The sequence below is a fragment of the Crassostrea angulata genome, chromosome 7 (assembly GCF_025612915.1).
Source record: "Crassostrea angulata isolate pt1a10 chromosome 7, ASM2561291v2, whole genome shotgun sequence".
In the NCBI taxonomy this organism is placed as follows: Eukaryota; Metazoa; Mollusca; class Bivalvia; order Ostreida; family Ostreidae; genus Magallana; species Magallana angulata.
Genome location: NC_069117.1, coordinates 24202585 through 24225237, shown reverse-complemented (window position 1 = coordinate 24225237; position 22653 = coordinate 24202585). Strand labels below are relative to the sequence as shown.

The 22653-nt window shown below is 31.3% G+C and overlaps 1 protein-coding gene across 1 annotated transcript; it reads left to right on the top strand.

The window, feature by feature from the left end:
- The first annotated feature begins 8875 nt into the window (after positions 1 to 8875).
- LOC128191628 (uncharacterized) lies at positions 8876 to 13441 on the top strand. Its single transcript, XM_052863801.1, has 7 exons — positions 8876 to 9281; positions 10533 to 10704; positions 10817 to 10958; positions 11603 to 11665; positions 12065 to 12121; positions 12355 to 12414; positions 12856 to 13441. Exons 1-7 carry the CDS (start codon positions 9127 to 9129, stop codon positions 13104 to 13106), a joined length of 900 nt encoding a protein of 299 aa, XP_052719761.1. The 5' UTR covers positions 8876 to 9126; the 3' UTR covers positions 13107 to 13441.
- The last annotated feature ends 9212 nt before the right edge of the window (positions 13442 to 22653 follow it).

The following is a 22653-nucleotide window of genomic DNA, read 5'->3' as shown; positions in this document are numbered from 1 at the left end:
GCAACAGACACTTTATTAAATACTATAATAACGATAGACATCCATCTTGCTCAGAATTTTTGGAACCTTATAGCCAAGTGATTGGTAATAAACCTCGTCCAATGACGTCATTATTGATTTGTGGTTCACAATTAGTCCCGCTCGCGGCAAATCTATGACGTATGCTTGCTGATTCAGCCGTTATCGGTATTCTACTTAGATGAAGAGAAGTTATTTGTATTCAATTACTTGCTTCAAAAAAGTGACATGCTGGTCAATTCTTTACCAATTTGAAAGCACGATGTTGAATTGTCGACTTTAAGTCAGGCAGTTTTACCGATGATTATGGGTAGCTGTTCATAATTGAAAAGAAGACGATGAAAACTTGGCTTTGACTACGTTTAATTTACGTCATATGTATCGACAGATTAATAGGAAACAATTTTTATTCCAGAAAAAACCCTTGATGACTTTGATTTTTATCAAATTATGACCGGGAGTAATTTAATTTCTTCTTTAATCTGTATCATTCATTAGGGAATATGATGGATAGGATCTACACTAGTGACGTTTTTAAACTATTCTGTGAATAGATTTTAATTAAAATCTAAACAAAATAAACTTTAAAAAGGCCTTGCCAATTTTAATTTCATTATTAAATTTTGAAGACTAGCTTGAGTTTCTAGCATAATTAAAGGATGCATAGAATAAAGTCTTTCCGTAGTTATTATGCAACTCCAATCCCACGAAATATCCACCTAAAATGCTAGGTTCTTTGGCACTTCAATCGTTGATCATAAGGCCTGCGATTAGTCGAATAATATTCATACTTACCTTTCCTTACAACGTCAAGCTTCTTTCATTTTGTATAGAAAAACGAATTGGCTGTTTGCCTTTTGTTGTTGCGTAAAAACTTCCTTGACTCTTTTTTTGTTATTTTGCATTAGTTTTCTAAATGAAATCCAAAAGATTTTCATCTAATTTGCGTCAATCATTAAGCAGTTCTCGTAAACCAATTTGAACATTTTCATTTCTCTCTCTCTCTCTCTCTCTCTCTCTCTCTCTCTCTCTCTCTCTCTCTCTCTCTCTCTCTCCATTGTTTTGTCATACGTGACGTATCTTTTTTGACTTATAAAGGTCGTGGTCTAGTCGGGTGTTCAAATATTTGCTTTTCAGTGTAAATATGTACGTCATGTACGTCATTCAGGGCATTGCAACTATTTACTTTCAAATTTAAACACTGTGTTGTGTCGTCATTTTTGTCCGCCTCGGTATCAAACTTTAAATCAAACTTCTATCTATAAATATATTTATTTCAGGTCAGATTTCACTTTCAAGAAGCTCAATTTTTTTTAGGTTTTTTCTGCACATAAGTTTGAAGTTTACTAATGTAACTCTGTACCTGTTTATCGGTGACATCTTCTTCCTCAGAGATCTCTACTCTTTCATCGTCACCCTCGTGAATGTTACATGTTTTATTTGCGATATATCTCCACGATAATTTCATCTGTTATTTTCTCCTTAGAAAAAGTTCCTTCGTCTATGTTTATTTATTCGACTTTCGGTAAATCGGAGTCGGAACCGCCTTTTTTTTTTTTTTTTTTTTTTTTTTTTTACAGATGTTCACTGAGTTCCGCAAGCGGTATGTCATCTGTGAAGTCGTCATCGTCTTCGTCCGATGGTTCGTTATTTAGAGAAACTGGCCTTCCGAAAGCAATTCTCAACACATTGTGACAATAACATGCGCCATGGTTTGTAGAGTCATTCGATGGCATTTTGAATGTTAATATTGAAGTCAGAATTTTCATCTAAACATTTTATTTTTCAGATAAGAGAAGTGTTATGCTATGCCTTGATCCATTGGATGGAGTAAAGAAGTAGCGTTGGGGGGATATCAATTGAAAGTGATGAATTGCAGGTTTTCAATTTTAGGATGTACTGGACAATTATCACTAAATAAAAGAATTTTTCGACGTTCTTATTTAATTTCTTAACCAGGAGACGGACCCAATCATTGAACATTTCACTATTCATCCACGCAGGTGAATTTGCGTAATAATGAACACGGAGACTTTTGACATTTTCTAAACACCGGGGATTTTGAAATTTGCCAATGACTAGGCATTTAAGGTTTTCCGAACCATCCATATTTCATCCAAAGTCAGTTAAAGTGCCCCAAAACCAGTTTTCGTTGTCACAAGCGATTTTTGAAAACAAAATTCTCCATCTTTAATTGTTAAGGGGATTAAATTTAATATCTAGGTATGACTGACTTATGAATTAAGATATTACGATGTATTAATCCCATTTACTGTACTAAAATAAAGAATTTATAAGCCAAATTTGATCAAAACCAAATGTCACAAACGAGAGTGGTCGTATTTAGGTACAAAAAAATAATCTAAAAGCACCAATATAGGAAGCAAAGTGATGAATATTATAATGATCAGGGGATAGACTTTACATTTTTTGTCTATAAATTTCTCCCTGTTGGCCGAAGAAAAAAATACAATCCAAAATTTGAGTGTCCCATTTAATGCTGTGAATTACGTTACGATTTTCTTGCATCAATAATGAAATTGTAATAGGCGTTTACCGTGAGGTTAAATGGATAAAACTGATCACAAAGTTACAAAGATATGAAAAAATTTATGACTCACTAACAAAAGATACCATTTTTGAAAAAAGAATAACAAATTTCGAAAAATTTCCATATTTACATTAAATTGTGAATTACGTTACGCAATCTTGCAAACAGTTCCTGAATGCTACAAACTTCAACTATCCAGACTGATGTACACACCGATGCCTATCATTGTTACTACATACACAATGCTTCTAACTGCCACAGTTTTATTTCGTATTCTGATTAAAAGTCAAGACTGTGAACTACGTTACAGTGAATTACGTTATGACCGATTTACTTTATATTGTAAAATAATCCTAAAGGGGGGCAAAATCGCCATGAATCTTTATTCATTGACACCGCTTAACATACACGCACTTGTAGAAAGAAAGTTTACATGCGGTAACCATTTTGACTACTACAGTTGTGTACGCAATCGTCAGAAGTGTGATTATGCTTATTTGTGACTGAAGAAAACTTTTTGGTTTTTAATGATGTTATTGGAATTTTATATTGAGAATGAAGAATAAAGGTTAAACTTTTGATATCATAAATATGAAACATTGATTCGTTTGGTGTTTAAATGAGGTATAAGTCTATATAAGAGTGTAACGTAATTTACAACAGTGTAACGTAATTCACGAACAAACATAACTACTGTTTTAATTTAATATAATGACTAGAATGAAATATGCAAAGCTTTAAAAGAAATCCAGTGGGAACAAAAAAGACCAAAGGTTAGAGAAAACTATCGCAAAAAAGAGGTTATTATGCTGTTATTTCACGGGGTGGGGGAGGGGGGGGTTGTGAGTTGTAATAGCCGTGCAGATCATGTTTCTGGGACGCAAGTTTCAAAAACGTCAATTTGGTACCATGTGGCTTGCAAAGAGTGGGTAACTTGTTGTATGAGCTCTGTTCCTTGGCAAGGCAGTGAGGGTAACACCCCTACCAACAGTTTTACAGAAAGCAAGCACTGGAACATATAATTATATTGTTGGTGATTAGGTGAACGCAAGTATCAAGTAGATGCGTGCATGTTGCCACCATGTACGATGGTTTATAGTACACTGTATGTTGAAATAATTATCGAATAAGACCAGGGATATCATATCACAGTTATGATAGGTGGGGAAAAGTCCTTTAAATGCCCGAACAGACAGACAAAACTTGGATTCCTAGTACAGAGAAATAGTGATATTCTTTGCTCTTTGAACGACCCAGTATAACAGGAAGAGACTAGAAATATGCTTAAATTTTCTGAAATATATGAAGAAAAGTTCAAAGTTTGTGTGATTAACTATTAAAATCCCTTCAATAATTTAACTTTATTTACTTTTTATTTTTATTTCCATATTGACTCTTACAACTTCGTTTGTGAATTACGTTACGTTGCTTGTTTTATTCTACAGACTTATTTTGAAATATAATTCATTGCCCATTCCCATCAAATTTTTACGGACACAAGAAAATATTGCTTTATTATCTGTAAGTAAGTAGTTATTATGTTCTTTAAGAACATGCAGCTTTTGAATTTCCCTGATATTTAACAAGATATGTGAAATGTGCCATAATCTGATTTGAAACAATCATAACACTTTGGAGATATATTTTATCATTTGCATAGGTATTGCAATATATTTTTTTTATTTCCCATAGTTTCATTTGTAGAAATACTGCTGTTTAATCATAAAAAAACGTATTGATTTGCACTTTAAAGAATTAATGTGAATTACGTTACAAAGAAGACCAAAAAAAAAAATGTCTAAAAAAAATATTTCCTCTGAGTTTCAACATAACAAAAACTTAAAAATCTCTTCGTAAAAGGTATACAAATGAAAGCAGATGCATAATTCTCTGTTGAATTTAGTATGTAAGTTGTAAAAAAGAATAAATAAAATAAGTTTCTTATAAGACAACATTTTTTTACTTTTTACCTTACAGATACTATGTGGTAAATGGACTATTTTAGAATTGATAGTCAATTTTCCATTGAACTATGGTTTTTAATTGGATAGTTACTCTATCTGCATCAAGTATTATTACTTAAAACACTATTTTGAATGCTACAATAAAAATTTATTTTACATTTTGTATAGTATTCCATGAAGTTACGTAATTCACTTCAAAAATTACACTTGATTTGTTAAATATGTCTGAAAAATATAATATCTGATTTTCCAGAGCTCATATATGTGTTTTCTGGTCATTCAGATATTGCTCTATCCAAATTTATACATTTCTTGCGATATCTGTTCTGAGCCGTTTTTTGAAAATTTTTGGGGCACTTTAACTGACTTTGGATGATTTGCTCTGACAAGCACTGAAATTCTTCCTTTACATTGCTCACCCTTCAGATGAATAGATTTTGCTGGATCACGCTTATAAAATAAAACTGTCTCGTCGGCATTGATGTGCAATGCTTCTTCATATCTCTAGCTCTTTAATCTGCTATTAAATTGGGAAATTTGTTTTTATTCGGTTATTGGTTAAACAAATTTCTATCAACACTTTCGCTTTCATCACAGACTGCTTAATATGCAATTCCGCGTCGTTTTTTTTTAATCGATCTATAAATCCGGATGAACATTTGAAGTCAGAAACACCCAACTTTCATTGCGAATTCTTCAGATTTCTCAGCATTTCGCCGGAAATGGCTCTGTTTGAGGATCTTGTGTTTGTGAACCATCTGAAATGACAATCGTCAACCTCATTGTAATTGTAATTCTGAACGCTGCTTGTATATCGTCGTAAGTGTACTTGGGTTTATCCCAAAATCCTTAGCTATTTCGGATTAAGGGTTTTTCATCTTGGGGGGGGGGGGGGGGGGGGTCCGTATTACGTCTATCCTCAATACATCTGTATGCATGAAAACAAAGAATTCAAAAGTTGATAAATTTTATTTTGTTAAAGTAGTTTAAAAACATATAAGGGGGGAACTTAAATTTACACCTCTGGGTATCAACTGGTCAGTCAGGCATAATTACTGCCACCAACCTTAACGACAGCCGCCATATTCATATGAATATCATTAGGTGCATGATGGAATTATGAATAACTTTCATAATTCAAAACAAAACTCAAAACAAAAGCAGCGATTTTATTCAAATTCGTTGGAGAGAGAGAGAGTTGTTTTTAACACAAAGTATTATTTCCTACCATTATTTGATGGTGTCGTGCCTCAGAAAGCATCAATATTTAATCGCACTCATTATTACCTGTACGAGGGCGTTCCCTGGAATCTGTAGACTATTTTTACCGACTGAGTATTCCAGTGACGTAAATGCGATGGTTTTTTCTCTTCTTAACTTTATCTATAACTATTCTTTTTAAGTGATTCAAAGTTCATGCTTTTAAACATAGCCATCTCTCCCCGATGCTAACATATTAACATAGATCTATATATTTAGTTATTTTTAAATCAAGAAACTACAAACTCTATTTAAAAAGTACGTGTACATGTACATGTACATATTACAAATGGCAGTGCGTCATACAATGAAATAATACATGTATATCGAACATTCAATCAGTTAATGATGAGTTCATGAAACGCAATTTCATCGAGACCTTTACATACAAAGAGTAAAAAACAATAAAAAAAGAAAAGAAAGATATTGCATGTTTTATTAAGCTGACAATAATTATGTTTGGTTGTCTTGTATAGTTTAAAGATTACTCAAGGTGACTATTTTGTTTAATTTATATCCTCCATCAAGTTCAATTCAGACTTTTCCTTTTTTCTAATGGATAGAATTTAACTGTTTTCATACTGTACATTGTAGTTAAAAGAAATACCCTAAGCAGTGATTTGAATTCAAAAGATATATATCCAACGCTTGAAAATTAAGAGAGTTAATTTCATTCTTGTAGAATGCTTAGTTGTTGTTTTCTGTTTAATTAAAAAATTCCAATTGGGTTAATCATTTTAGATCTGTAACAAAACTACAATTAACAGCCTATGAAGATTTAGGAAGAATTAACTTTTTATGATTTTATATTTTAAGACTGTATTGATCTCCTCTAGAAGAAGAGGTCTACATTATAAAAAATATAGGAATAAAGGCTACCTAAATTTATAAGGTAAAATATATGGACTTTTTCTTATTACTAGAATAGTTTAACGCTAAACAAATCACATCTTAAAGTTTTAGCCAGATCTGATGGTTAAATTGTTGACCACCCAGCCTTCTTAATTTGCAAAAATCACTTCTAGAAAAACTAACTTACCACGCCATAAACCTCTATAAGTTATTTTTCTTTCATTTCTTGATTTAGAGGGACTAAAAGCTCGATCTCGTTTGAGGGGATTGTATTGTGACTTTGATCAAACACAGTTTATAGAAACTGTGGATTTTCTAATTAGACGTCTATTTTATATTAATAGGTCTCGTACACTGGGTGATTTTAAAAAGTATGTTTCTTTATTATTTAAAAAAAGAATTCTTTAAAATTATTACAAAAAAGGTTTTTTTTTTAAGAACGAAATTTTAGATTTACCTACAAGCACATACAAAATACATAGCTAAAATTAAAATCTAGAAATGGTAAATAAACATTTTTTTTCATGCAATAATATAACACACCAAATGTAAATGGTGACGCACAAATACTTAGACACGTGAACAGTAATTTTTGTTCCTTTCATTTCAATGACAAAACGCCCCAAACAGAAAAAATAGCCTACGGGATCATATCAATGGCTTGTGTGTAAATCATGGTTTTGAGATGATTTCGGTATAGGAAAATTTCACATGCAAATTAGTTAATGGATCATGATTCTCGGGTGATCTGTAAAACTAAACAAATTGCAAGAAAACCATGGTCCTGGTGTGATCTGTTGTAACAAACAACTCATATCAAAACCATGATCCTGGTATGATCTGTTGTGACTAACAACTCGTATCAAAACCATGGTCCTTAGTATGATCTGTTGTAACTAACAACTTATATCAAAACCATGGTCCTGGTATGATCTGTTGTAACTAACAACTCATATCAAAACCATGATCCTTATATGACCTGTTTAAGGACAATTATACAATAATTTCTTAAAGAAAAAAATGACCACTTAATTTATAAATTGCAACAGACAATTATATACTTTTAATATTTGAAATACATTGTCAATTACCAAATATGATATATAGTATACATATACATGTATGTCACATGAACTGTATCGTTAAGCCAATATAATCTGAATTAGAACACAGGATCAAAGTCTTCCATAATTTAGATGATAATTATACTGTTATTTCAAACTCTTTTAGCAATTAATACATGAATTGTGCAAATTAAAATATTACGTATGCAGTTCAAAACCTAGCTGCAGGTCTGTAGCTCCCGGTCTGAACTAATGATACATGTACATCCATGCATTAGTTGCTTGCTTCACTTAATAAATAACTTGTTAGTGTATCGTAAATAAGTCTTTATATTTATATTATTTACCTCAAGTGAATACCAAAATACTTCCATAAATTCACTTTATAAATATGCCAAGATAGAGCAAGATGCCCAACAATAACAAATGTTTCCTGACATGTACATCACATTTAGGCTCCAAGATGAACATTCAAAATTTGCAACTCAACTTCCTGTTATGCAGAAATCTTAATTCTTAGTGGTCAGTTTATCTGGCAATTAACGAATCATTTCAAACGCATCCTCTGTTGCCTTCTAAGATAATAGCACATACCAGAATCACAAGAAAATCATAGCAGACTCAAAACCAAGAAACAAACCACATCAGGATCATACTTCCTTATTTGTCACCTATGATTTGGGTATGATTCATTTAATGGATCATGTCTAAATCATAGAACAAAATCATGAATTTGTGAGTTTGATATGATTTTTAAGTGATTTTGATAAGATTTCTTAAGAAAAGTTTTTGTTTGGGGCATTTTAAAAGTGGTATATCTGATTACCTCAAACTTTCAAACAATATATTTTACATCATTATGACAATATGGCAAAACATTAAATTGCCTCGCCATTATTTAAACTGATATCACTATGAACATGTTGTATAACTTTTGACTAAAACGCAATATACCCGTTTTGGTCGGTTAATTATGAGTGTGTAAAGTGCTGTCGTTTTCATTCCAGTTCTCTTAACATATATTCACTGAATATGCCATCTTAATAACGCATCATTAGATGAAAGCGGACTGTATTATACGTTAACAACGTCAACGGACGTGAAGATTGTAGTCGTATGTGAGCTATTCTCTGTATTTTATTCTCTAAAAAAACTGTAGCCCTTTTCACAAAAAAACGTAAGTTTAATCTTATTTATTTGACTTACGAATTTCGTAAGTTAATTTCTAAGTCGTTTTCACAAAACCACTCGTAAGTGAAAAAAATAGACTTAAGGCAAAATCACTTTAATTTACACTTACGACAAAAATCTTTTCGTAGCAACATACTTTCGTTTTCAACGCGGCTGCGCAAACAAATTTTCCGGTTACGCAATCGTCTGCAAATTCGACTTTCCAGCGGGAAATTTAGTATCCAATATGGATAAACACAGGCGCAAGCCTAACTGGAGCACAAATGAGTTGGAGGCGTTGGCCCAGGGAGTTTCGGCCAACATAAAAACAATTAGAGGAAAATTCTCCCCGGGCCTTACAAACAGTCACAAAACGGAGTGTTGGAGAGAAATAGTTGAAAGGTGAGTTGACAGCGAACAGCTGTTGCATTGGTCGACTTTTGTTTACGTTTTGTCGTATCTTCGTTTTTCGAATTTTTTACATGTGAAAACAATTTTAGCAATTTACATGTCAAATTTACTTATAAAATAACTTAGATTGATTTTATAATGGGTTTTATCGACAGAATTATCTGAATATTTATATGAAATATGTGTTTTGAAAAAACTACGCACATGACAGCGTTATATGACCACTTTTAAATTGTATTGTGTATGTAAGTGTACCTTACCATTCAATATGGGTAGCATTGTCAAGTAGTAGGGGTAAACCAATTCAATAGCATATATAGTATTATTTGAATAACTCTTCATGTTTATGAACAGATAATGGATTAAAAAATAATTAAATTGAATGCTGCTGATAGAGATATTTAATAAATATAATCATGCACACTCTGCTGCTGTACACATACATAGAGAGAGAGAAAGAGAGAGAGAGAGAGTGGGGGAGATTCTGAGAGAGAGAGAGATTTCATAGCTTTGAATAAGAGAGAGAGAGAGAGAGAGAGAGAGAGAGAGAGAGAGAGAGAGAGAGAGAGAGAGAGTCAGAGCTAGTTTTCTTCATATGATTATTAAACATGTCTGTATTCTGTATCGCTGAAAAGTGAGTTTTGCATTGCTGTCACTTATGCAATGATTTTGTTTACATTTGAAGGTGTTATCTCAGGTTCACTAAACAGAAGATAAATATATAATTTGATAAATAATTTATTAGTTCATATGTGTTTAAATATAAATTACATGTTAAGTAATGAGGAATTACCGGTAAACACATTATATGAAGTGAATTGTTTAGTAGACCAACTAAACTCAGACGCGGGTCTAGAAGTTAACAAGATGACGCAGAAAAATGTTTGTAGAATTACTAGTATTTACATGATTTACATGATTTACATATTTTGAATTAATATACATGATGTCAATTGATTTTTAAAGAATATACAATCATTGAATAGAATGAAATTGTCTTTATTTATTTTTTTAATTATATATATGTCACATGTCACTATAAATAAATAAATTACTTACTTACTTACTTATATGTAATGATGAATTTTTTCTTCAAATTAAAATTCAGTAGATTAGGCTCTTTGGCCATGTGTGTCTATATTTAAAATCAAACTCTTTTTTATTGTGAGTTACATAATTGTTCTATAAGTGAAATAAATAATATTGTTCAATTAGTTCATCAAGGGGTTTTTTTTATTGTAGAGTAAACTCTGTTAATGTCTCTGATACAAACAGAGATATCAATGACTGTAAGAAAAAATGGCATGACATCTCTTGTGCAACAAAGAAGAAGGAAGCATCAAGAAGAAAAGAGATGAGGGCAACAGGGGGTGGTCCTGCCCCTCCTGATGACCTCAAGGCATGGGAGAGACTTGTAAGTATTATGTATTATCTGAAAGGACTGTCATTATTTATACTATCCATGTTTGACATTTTGATAACATAACATGTTTTTAATTGCTGATTTTTTTCAAATATATTTCTAGATTGCTGGTACTCTGTCTAAAAGTTCAGTGGAAGGAGTGGAAGGTGGAGTGGACACTTTAGAGTGTGTCATTGCAACCCCAGTGCAGACATCTGCAGACCCCAATGAAACATCTTCGAGTTGTTTTGAGTTGATGGACAAAGGTAAAAAGAAAATTATAGAATTAATGCAATATGATATTGACTTTCATGTAGACCTGTGATATTAAGAATGGTGTTATATCTTCATTAGAATGATAATTAAGCATTAAATCACCATTTTAAAAAATATATGTTCTCAAAACTGCAACAGTGTACCCGGTATTCATACAAATTAAATAACTTGCATTTGCATGTTATGAAAATTTGTTTTAACACACCTTTGCAGCTATGAGACAACATCTTTAAAAATGGCAATGTAATGCATATATACATGTATATTCACATATTTTCAATATTTTCTGTAATGTCAGCAAACTCTTAAAATTCCTGGTTCATGCTTTAAAGGGACAGTAGGTTCAAATACATGGATTAGCTATAAATGTGAATTTTGATTTTTACTCAATGTTATGTTGCATTTTACAACATTCATTAATTGTGACATCATAGTAGTTTAACCTTTGACTCTTTTTGTGTGTTATTTTCTCATGAAAGCCATATTTTTCAACTGATTTTAAATACAAAAAAATTCTGAAATGTGCATATGATATAATTTAGTCACTAACATGTAATTTATTTTAATCAACATGGCTATTCGTGTTTATTTATACATAAATACAGTAATGAATATATTTATTATTATTATTTAGACAATGTTTCCATATCAGTTGTTAGTGCTGATGCTGATTCTAAGTTCCCTCAGAACTTGCAAGGTATATTTTTGAATTCATTTATTTGTTGCTTTGGTTTGGTTTTTTGTTGGATTTTTAGAAGTTAGCTTATAATTAAAGTTGTTGTATAACTTATTTTTCAGATTTTAATTTTAATAAAAATTTGCACATCAAAATTATATTATTGGTATTTTCCCAATGTTCATTTATTTTCTGAGGCAAATAAATTTGCTATTTCTAATGAAAAAACTTATAGGTGTTTAGTTTGTTTATACTCTATGTTAACTCTTGTAAATTATCTGCATCAAGTATAATAATTAAAATTTCAGAAATTTAAATCTTAGAACTAAGAAAACTTTGTGATCCCAGAACCTACAATTGTTTTGCATACTAATTGCTATCATAAAATAATCATTATATATCTATATAATTTTTTTTCAGAGAGCATATCAATGATGGAAGGAGCATCCGCATCCACTCAGTCATTCACTTCATCAGGTATTCAGATATATTTTTATTGATAAATACTTATTTTGTTTAAAGTATATGTTATTGTGAGAAATAGATTGAGATATATAATTTTTTTTTTTTTGGAAGAAGGTACCTTATATGCAATTAACCCACACTTTACTCCCCTCCTGAATCTATACCCAGTGCCTACATAGGAATGCATTCATGTAGTCATTTTTTAAAATTAAAATTCTAAGAGGACATCTTTTTTATGATTACAGAATCAAGCTCCTCAACAACGCCAAGGCCTGTCAAGAGGAAAAAACACCAAAGCAGTGGTTGTAAGTTTCTCTTTTGTGTAGATTTTTTTGTGTAGATGTTGAAAAATTACTGTAAATGGTTAATTTTTTCTGTCGTCAATCTAGCTGTCTGTCCATTTGTCATATGAACTGCTTAGCCAATTTCAACCAAACTTGGGCCATTAGGGGGTTCAGGTTTATTCAAATGAAGGACTTCACCCTATTTTGAGGGGAGATAATTAGGAAACCACCTCAGGTGGTGTAGATACAATTTTGTTCAAATCATGACCCCCGGGGTCAGGTGGGGGCCACAAAATTTTATATAGTAATCATTCTCAAAATGTCTTAAATTCTTTTTAAAGAAGTAGGGAAGTTTTGCAGCAGGAATGCAATAATGACACAATGCAGAGTACAAATTTGGTACTAATTAAATTATTTACCTTATTTGCAAGTTTTAAGGTTTGCATGTTTCTGTATATCAAGGCAAGGCAGAGACAACACGAGACATAAGAGAGGAGTTTGTCGAAATGGAGAAAGAGAAAGAGAGAAGGCTCCAAGAATATAGGGAAAAGAAGCTTGGACTTCTACAAAACCTGATGGATCAACAGAATGAAATGATTCAGCTTCAAAGAAGATCAACAGAGGCAATGGAGTCACTTGTTGTAAAATTTCCAGGACATTTAGTTTCTCCCATGTCACCATTTTCAGTTTCTCCAGTTATTAAGTTCTTATAAGGGCCCTATATTGATCAGTCAGTCTGTCCATCCGTCTTTCCGTCCGTCTCTCAATTCTAGATCGCTGTCCAGAGCATATCTTTTCTTCCCTTGACCCAATCTGTCTCATAGCCTCATACTTCCCCCACAGAGTTCCTTTCGGTAAAGGGTGGGCAGTGATCTTGAACTATACTGAGGAATTCCTTTGTTGTTTAAATTAATATAGTTAAACTGTATCAAAAATGTTGTAGAAAGATCTCTATATTTGTTCAAGAACCATAAGTCGACCTAACTTGGTATTAATTTGGTCTGTTTATTTTGGCATTTCATATCGTTAGATTTAGATGCCCCCCCCCCCCCCCCCCCCAATGGATTAGGATTTTCATGATTTGGGGGGGAAAATGTTATGGCTGGAAAGATTTTTTGTTTTGGAAGTATAGGATTACTCCCCCAACCACCACCACCACGGATTAGGATTTTCATGATTTTGGGAATTAGGTTTTTTTCTCTCAATACTTCTGAGGATCAGTCTAGCCCCCCCCCCCTCCCCCACCCCCCCCCCACTTTCAGTTTGCTTCCGACGCCAGTGAACTTAGTCATTTTTTGACAAAATATTGCATATAGGGTACCCTCATTGTACAGATAACTCCTCCTACAGTTCTCAAGATAGGAAGTTGTTCTTTTGCAGATCAATTCAACTTATATAAGTGGTGTGCATATTGCTAGGATTTTGATTATATCTTAGTTATTACTGGTTCTAACTTCACCAAACTTGCATGGATGATGCATCTTATGAAACAGATGCACCTGACAGGCATGAATGCTGAATCTGAGCCATAGGATTTTGTATGCTGGAGGAGATTAAGGTTATAAGAGCTAGTTAAAGTTTTTGGAGCAGGTGCCCTCTGATGATTATATCTTAGTTGTTACTAATGATTTTTTTTTTGTGAAATATATGACAATTTTCAAATTATTTTGTGTGTGTAATGCCTACCTTGCTATTAAATATGGGTAGCATTGTCAGGTACTTGGTATAATGTTTATTTGAATAACTCTTCATGTTGATAAACAGATAATGGATTTTTTTAAATTAAATTAAATTGAATGTTGCTGATATAGAAATTTCTATCATCATGCACACTCTGTTGCTCTACACATACCAATCTCATGATTGTTGAAGGTTTTAATTATATAATCCCAATCTTAATTCACATTTCATTGCTTTTTCAATGAGAGAGAGAGAGAGAGAGAGAGAGAGAGAGAGAGAGCAGGTGTGTTTTCTTTATATGAATTGAAATGGCATTGCCTAATAATAAAAATATTATTAAAAACTTCCAAACATAAAATTGGTTACCTACAAATTTGTTATTGAATTTATACATATCCAAACATAAAATTTTGTCAAATAAGTTGCTAATTGTATACATATATTACGAATTTGAGAAATTAAAGCTTGAACAAACAAAAACACCCCCCCCCCCCCCGATAATTAATAGCGCAGAACCCGGTTTCAGAAACGGAGATTTATACAAGTTTATAAAACGTATAAATTATATACATGACCGTATATATATATACATAGAAAAAACCAATAAAGTTTCACAGTCATTCTACACCAGCACAAACATTACACTTACTCATTTTTTTTTTTTTTTTTTTTTGCTTTTAAAAAATCATTGCTCGTTATTCGTGACCATTTGGTCGATTTTTCAAAGAAATTGTCATTGTTAACAGGGTTAAAAATGACCTTATACGGCTTATAGTCTGGGTCTCGAGTCGCCAGTGGTCTCCTTGTTTCTTTTAAATCAATAAGATCTGCACAAGTTCTGATATGTAATTTGTATTCTATTGTTTCATCTCCTGCATGAATGAGAGACTTAGTTTTACAAATGTAGAAATAACTGTATTCCGTCTTTTTTTTTTAAGAAATGAAATTGAAATCCTATGGACATTTTCTGTCTTTCAAAATTAATTTTGCAAAAATAAAAAAAAAAATGAAAGCGATACCAATAAATCGTTTTCGAAAACTCATGATTTAAATAATTTCATGAATCGTGTCAGACATTGAAAGGTTAATGGCTGTGCTGAACAGGTGCGCTGTGCTCTTATTTTTCTTACGATGTATATTTAAATAAATTTAAAATTAGATAATTAAAATGGTAATGAACACACCTACACTTTTCTTAATTTTCAGTATCTAAATACTAAACCTTGTATATTTGTGTGTTGTGAAATATATTTGCGTTTCCTCACATTGCTTTGTTATCTGATTTTTCATGACTGTTACAAAGGTCAGAGGTCTGTGGGAATCACAAATATGTATTATTTTTGTTTGTTATGCACGCCATTAAATGTGTTGAAACCTACGCGCCAAGCCTTTTTTGTGCATCTAGTTTACCGCCTTGAATGAGGCAAGTAGAACAAAAGGACTGATTGTGCTAATTGGAGGCCCAATTAAATAAATCCATTATTTGTACTAGTAAAGAAGATTTGTGTTTAAGCTTAAAAGTCTATCTAATGATTTCTGTAAAAAAATCTTGATAATTATTTTTGACTATGACAGTCTGGTATAGATAAGTAATGGGCTAATACAGCATAGACATACATTTATAGATTAAACATCAAACAATTTACTACAAAATCGTGACGTTTTTATTTTTAAAATGGAACATGTACAATGTCCATCTTTGTTGACAACAATTTTAATTTCTTTAAAAGAGTTTACATTATTCCCAACTGAATCTATGAATTTTCATATTTCATTATTTTTTTTTCATTTTAATGGTTGGTGCTTAACTAAGGTATTAATATTCAATAAATACTTCAAAGTTGTTAAGTTTCAAAAGCCCACACATTTAGGTTGCTCGATAAAAATGCAACATTTTGAAAACAAAATAAATATCACAAACACTAGAAACTGTTTAATTATTAAATCGAATTATTAATACAATTTAGAGGAAAAAATAATCATTGGATGTAAATATCTGGAATTCATACAGTGAGGGTTATTTTTGGTAATGTTTCTCTCCTTGCAAACTTAATGAATATCACCTTTAATAAACGAAGGAAATATTGATATTTAAACAACGTTTTTGTGTAATTTGAGTTTTATTTAAACCGAGATTGTTCATCAAAATATTGATCTCTAATTGTTTTATTTTTGTGTAATTTTAGTTCTTTTGAAACCAAGATTGTTCATCGTATATCATACGTTTCAAATTGCTTTTTTTTAAAAAAATCCCTACAGTTTCTTTACGAAATGCGTCATGATATTTTGATTCATGAATTATTCATACATCTTTTTTATTTTATTACATGGGTTCGAAGCAAAACAATTCAGGAGGATGGAACAGTTAATAAGAGGATGAATAACAAATGAACATCATTTGTTTCATTATCCAATGTTATTCTTTTAAAGTGATAAAATTGTTTACAATATTGTTTCATATAAAATCAAAACCTTAATACATTATGGCGTCACTGATGTGTACATGTATATAGTTTCTCTATCTTGAGAAGAGCATGGACATGATCATGAATGGAATACATGTACATGTACTTAGATACATTTTATACATAACGTATAATTGTTGTTTGCAGGTTTGATCGATTGATTAATAGTTTTACTATTACACTTATTCAAAGACGTCTATGTAGAAGCTACTTTGAAAAAATTACGCACTTTGAAATTTTTTTTCAAACTGCATTAAATTTGGGACCATGTTAACCCACTTTGGAAAAAAATTTCTAAGTGCGCTATGAAGGTACATCAACATTTTTTAGTATCGAGACACTTAACGCACTTTGAAAAAATATTTATAAATCACAAATTCTGAAATTGAATTTCAAATTTGTTTAGTATGATGAAATGCTAACAATAGTAAATCGAATTTTACTTTTATTGCACAATATCTTGTAAAACCAGCTGAATAATAGGATTGGGTTTTGACCATTTTTATGTGACTTCATTTAATTTATGTATTCATACTTTTTTATGATAATACGTCTTAAATGTAAAAATATCAAACTTGTTCTATAGATACAATGTTAATGCTAAATTGAATACATAGAAAGAGCTTAAAATTTCTGGTTTAAGGCACATCGAGTTTGTTAACCCTGAATTATAGAAGATAAATTGAATGACGTAAAAAACCGTTGATCTCATACTGGATATATCTAGACACTGTTCTACATTTCAGGTCAATATGATAGATAGACTGAACGGTTTTGACAATAAGACAGTAAAGCATTATACAAAATGGCTTATGTGTGCATTGTAATCCAGCTACCTACATATTGACTAATCCGAGAAAAAAGATTGTAAGCATGCAGTGTGATATGTCAAGGAATGAAAACTAATGACTTATTGCGATATTAATTGCACTCATTTATTAATCAACGTTAATGTTACATGTTGGGTTAATGCGTCACAGTGTCAAACACCAATAAATGTTACCAGTCGCTGGAAGGTTGGTTTCACTCAGGTCGTCGTGTCTATTTTGTAAAGTCTATAGAACTTGGAGCCGCAATTCCTAGCGCGTTGAATTTTTTTAATTCCTAGGGACCTTTAGACTTAAACGGGTACATGTAAATGCTTCTCGGTCTGTTATATCACCCCAATGAAAAAACTTACAAATCATACTGCATTACAATGTGGCTTAGTTTTCTGTATTATTTATGATTTGGGTTTTGTTGATTTTTTAAAAGAAGAGGTCGGCCTAAAAACTTAATCAATAATTTTTAAACAAGTACAACTTACATAAACATACAGCCAAACCCTCGCGCTCTCTTCCCTGAGAAATTTGATCAAATTTATTGTCGATTTTATTGTATTTGTTGTATAAATTTGAGGTTAGTACTTGTATCATTATAACTTTGAACTGTTCTCAATGCAAGTACAAACCTCTTGGTGACACAAACGCCGGATGAACGCTCTTTCTGGTGTATGTCGACCACTAGACGTTTATTTTGAGATGTCAGAGTGTGACAGGAAAAGAGGGAGAGAGCAATAAGAACGTTGGGGGTGTCAGACTCCGTATATCCATACTCATCAAAACAACCCTTGTTAGATGACGTCGGATGTATTTTGTTCGTCTATCACATGATCTCTTATGACTTTAACTTTTACAGGAAAAAAAACATTTGTGGTTTATTGAAGTTAGATCATAACAATTTTGAAAAATTAAAAAATTCGGTTGGTTTATCTTGATTTAATTCTTAAAGGCGAACTATCCTTCATATACGTACTCGAAAACAAATAAGTCAATCAATATTTTGCTCTGGCGTCAAAACGTGGGGTTAAAATTTCTCACACGGTTACCGTGTAATAGGTAGGGCACCCGTTAAGCCGATATGTTGAAGACTGATTGACCAAGCGGCTACATTTAATCCCATTTGATTATGTGTGTCGGTTTTTCGTGAGATTCAACACCCCTGTTTATAGTGCATTGTTGTATTACATGTAGGTTTTTTAATTGATCTACTTCCTTACATTTTATTTGCGGATCTCGTGGATTTTTCTGATTATTTATCCTTTGCATTAAAATCGGTATATATGTCAGAGATTTCTTAATTTATCTATGACAGATTGTTATATATAAGTTTAGAAATCTTTGATTTTAAACCTTTAATGTAACAAATATATAATCCCTGGTTTTTCTGAATGTATGATAGTAAAATCAAAATGTAGAGTAAAGTTTCGTCTTTTAAATTCTTTTATAAAATCTCAATAGGATTGGAAGCTTGACGATTTCTGAGTTCTGACGTCATTATATGCAGTACCCTCGCTCTAGGCAAAGAAACATGGGCCACTTTCAATAAATGGTAAAATAATGTCGACTTATACAACAGTTATGCACCGTATAAACCTATTATCTCATTCGATATTTATTAATGTTCTGATTTAATGAATTGCATCCCATTTATCAAAGATATAAAATATTATATTATTATATTCTTAACATTTAAATCCATAACTAACATAGCATGCGCAATATACATCTCATGTTTTGAAAATTTTGCCTTCAAATGTGATTTGAACTATTATAGAATTATATGAAGTAACAAGGTTATCAATAATAAACCCCCAAAAAGTTCAAAAGGATTTTTTTTTAAAATGCCTTGGTTTTATATCATTGAATGCAAGAGGGTAAGTTAATTAGGGCTTCATTTATATTTTTCAAACGTTATTTAACAGTAAAACTGGCCCTTAAGTATTCTTATCTAGTTGATAAAGATAAGTACACGCAAGCCTCTAACATTATAAAATTGCGTCATCAAGCAGTGTTCATTTCATTATGTGATAACTTTACAGTGTTAACATTGTTAAATGGTGTTTTATTTTTATACTTTTGAATGTGCCTTTATTATTACGGTGTCTCTCGTTGTCGACCGTAGGTTATATTGAGAGCACTGTTTGCGTTTAGGAAAAATATTAGAGGCATGGTACTTAATCATGAAGCATTATTATCGCTTTTTGATTTTTATGATTGTTATGTTGGTGGTATTATTAATTAAGCTTCAGAAATTTGGGGCTCTAATAAAGGTAACAATGTTGAAAAACTGCACCTTGATTTTTGTAAGCAAACCCTGGGTGTGAAAAGGTCTTCATTTAATGCTGCTGTGTATGCAGAGTTAGGTAGAATACCTCTTATTACAAAAAGGTTTTGTTCAATTTTAAAATTTTGGAAGGATGTGTTGTGTAGTAATAATTGTATTATACAAAAGTGTTACGAAGAAATGTACATTAACTGCGAATTACATGGACACAAAAATTGGGCTTCTGATGTCAAGAAAATTTTAAATGAAATTGGGTTCAATGAAGTTTGGAATAAACAAACAATTGATTCACTAACTCTAAAAGTCATAAATCAAAGAATCGTAGACCTGGCTAAACAAGATTATTTGGTAAAATAGAAAATTCGCAGAAATGTCATTTTTATAAATATTTAGTGGATGGATTTTATCTTCAATATTACCTTAGAAAGTCAATTCCTGTAAAATTTCAACAGTGTATATCAAAATTAAGATTGTCCTCTCATCGTTTAGCTATCGAAACTGGAAGGTACAATAATACACAAAGAGCCCAAAGGAACTGCTTTTCATGTAAAAATTATGTTGCAGATGAATTCCATTTTATTTTAGTGTGTCCAGTATATATTGAATATCGTCAAAAATACATTAAAAAGTATTTTTATGAGAAACCATCGATGTTCAAGCTGTTGCAATTGTTTAATAACGAAAATTTTAAAGATATGTGTAACCTCGGCAAATACATTTATTATAGTATGAAATTGAGAAACGATATATGTAATTAAGGGTAGATGTTGTTCTTTTTTATTTTTTTCGCCTTTACTTATGTCAATTTTTCATATTAATATGTATGTACAATGTAATAGGATCTCCTGTAAAATACCCACTTCTGTACTTTAATATGTTTAATTTGTAAAATCTGATGAGCTGCAAAGCTTAAAGAAATATATTTACATTCTACTGTGTTTTTCCATTAAATTCCGTGATGTTTAAATGTCTCTAAATGCAACAAGTAGTCAAAGGTCAAATTGACGAGTTTTATTATGACGTCACAAGCGTTGAACGCTGTAAACTGCAACGTCACAAGCGAAAATCAAAGTTCACGCTTGTGGCTGTTATTGTGGCTCTTCCATCAATATTAACTTACCCTTAGGATAAGATAGGAATTTTAAGGTATGAATCACATTTGCAGACAAGACAAGAAGTTAAAAATAATGTAAATATAAGCATTAAATCATGATTTTTTGAAGTATACACTCTCATAACTGCAGCGGTGTGTGCATACAAATTTTCATAACGCGCTCACGCGCGTTACTCAATTTGTATGCACACACCGCTGCAGTTATGAGAGTGTATACTTCAAAAAATCATGATTCGATGCTATAAAAGAAAGAAAGAGAGCACGGACTGCACGGACTGACGTAAGATGACCAAATAAGTTACATTGAGAGCACGGACTACATTTGCAACGTACAGATCGACAATAACAATAACTTTACGCATTATTGTTACAAAACTTTATATTAATTATTGGTGAGATATTCGAAGAGAGATGTAAATATAAAAAACAAAACGCATCTTTTGTTATCTAACTTACGCAAATAATGCGTTTATTTATTAATAGTTTTGCAATATTCGCTATATACATTTAGACCAAATACCAAAAAACATGTTTTCATTAACATATATGAAAACCGACGAAGATACTGAAAAGAGTGCTCTGCATGTGTGTAAATAGCCCCATTCTCATTTTCATTTACGACACGACGAACGTTAACAAACATAATTTTGTGAAATCGACTTCATTGAAAACATTTGTATGTACCTGGATATATTTCAGTATATCACGTTTGAGAATTACTTAGCTACATACACTTGCGTTCAACTCACGGAAATCGAATAAAAGTAGATTGATATGACGTGATAAAGCTGCGAATTGCGCGTAATTGACTTTTGTGCATATACATATTGGTTTTTTTTGTGTGTGTATATATATATATATATATATATATATATATATATATATATATATATATATAGCAAAAAAGAAAACACAAAAAATATAGCTTAAGCGCTTTCATTTTAAAATCTTCGGAAGCTATATAATGGTAACATAGATTTTAAAATGAAAGCGCTTAAGCTATATTGAACGTTTTTCGTGTTTTCTTCTTTACTTTTTATCTATAACTCGCTGTGAATTTTATTGTGTTTCAATATATAGATATAAATATGTATATATAATATATAATATATATATATATATATATATATATATATATATATATATATATATATATATATATATATATATATATGATATATATATATATATATATATATATATATATATATATATATATATATATATATATATATATATATATATATATATACTCGTGGCAGACATTTTTCTTAAATGTACATATATAAAATTGAATCCCCTCACCCTCACTTTTTGGGTAGCAATAAGCAATGGAAGAGGAAATCAAGAGTGAAATGGAAGGTAAAGTAATACTACGCACCCACTCCCAACATAATTGGATTTTCATGATGTTTCGAGGATTTCCTTTTTTGGATGAGCCCCCTCCCCCCTTTCAAAAATGATGCTACGGGCCTATAGGTCTTTTTACTCCACGCGCCTAACGTTAAAAATATTTCTTATAAAAACATAATTATCCACTGTACAATAATAACCTTAAAAATATTTTTTTTAAAAGTAAAATTATTCACTATACATTATTATACACACGTATATAGGCGTTTGTGCTTTTTAGGTCTGAGTTGTCTGTCATGTTGTAAATATGACATGTCTCTGCATTGTTAGACATTGTAGGCCAAAGAATTTTATGCATACTTTTATTTACTGGCATATATATACATAACAAAATACAATCATCAATAATATACCTTCGTACTCAATTACCTACAAATCGCTACTTACTGAATTATGTTAACTTATCTAACTTTGCTAGTTTTGTATTTGAACCTGAAGCATTACAGTACCTGTGTGTCACATCAATTATCACAACGTGCAAGT

Bases quoted from the DNA above. Each gene is read 5' to 3' on its own strand.
- LOC128191628 (XM_052863801.1), top strand. From the start codon at position 9,127: ATGGATAAACACAGGCGCAAGCCTAACTGGAGCACAAATGAGTTGGAG. The intron at 9,282-10,532 runs GTGAGTTGACAG...TTTTTATTGTAG, and splicing joins TGGAGAGAAATAGTTGAAAG to AGTAAACTCTGTTAATGTCT. The intron at 11,666-12,064 runs GTATATTTTTGA...ATTTTTTTTCAG, and splicing joins GTTCCCTCAGAACTTGCAAG to AGAGCATATCAATGATGGAA.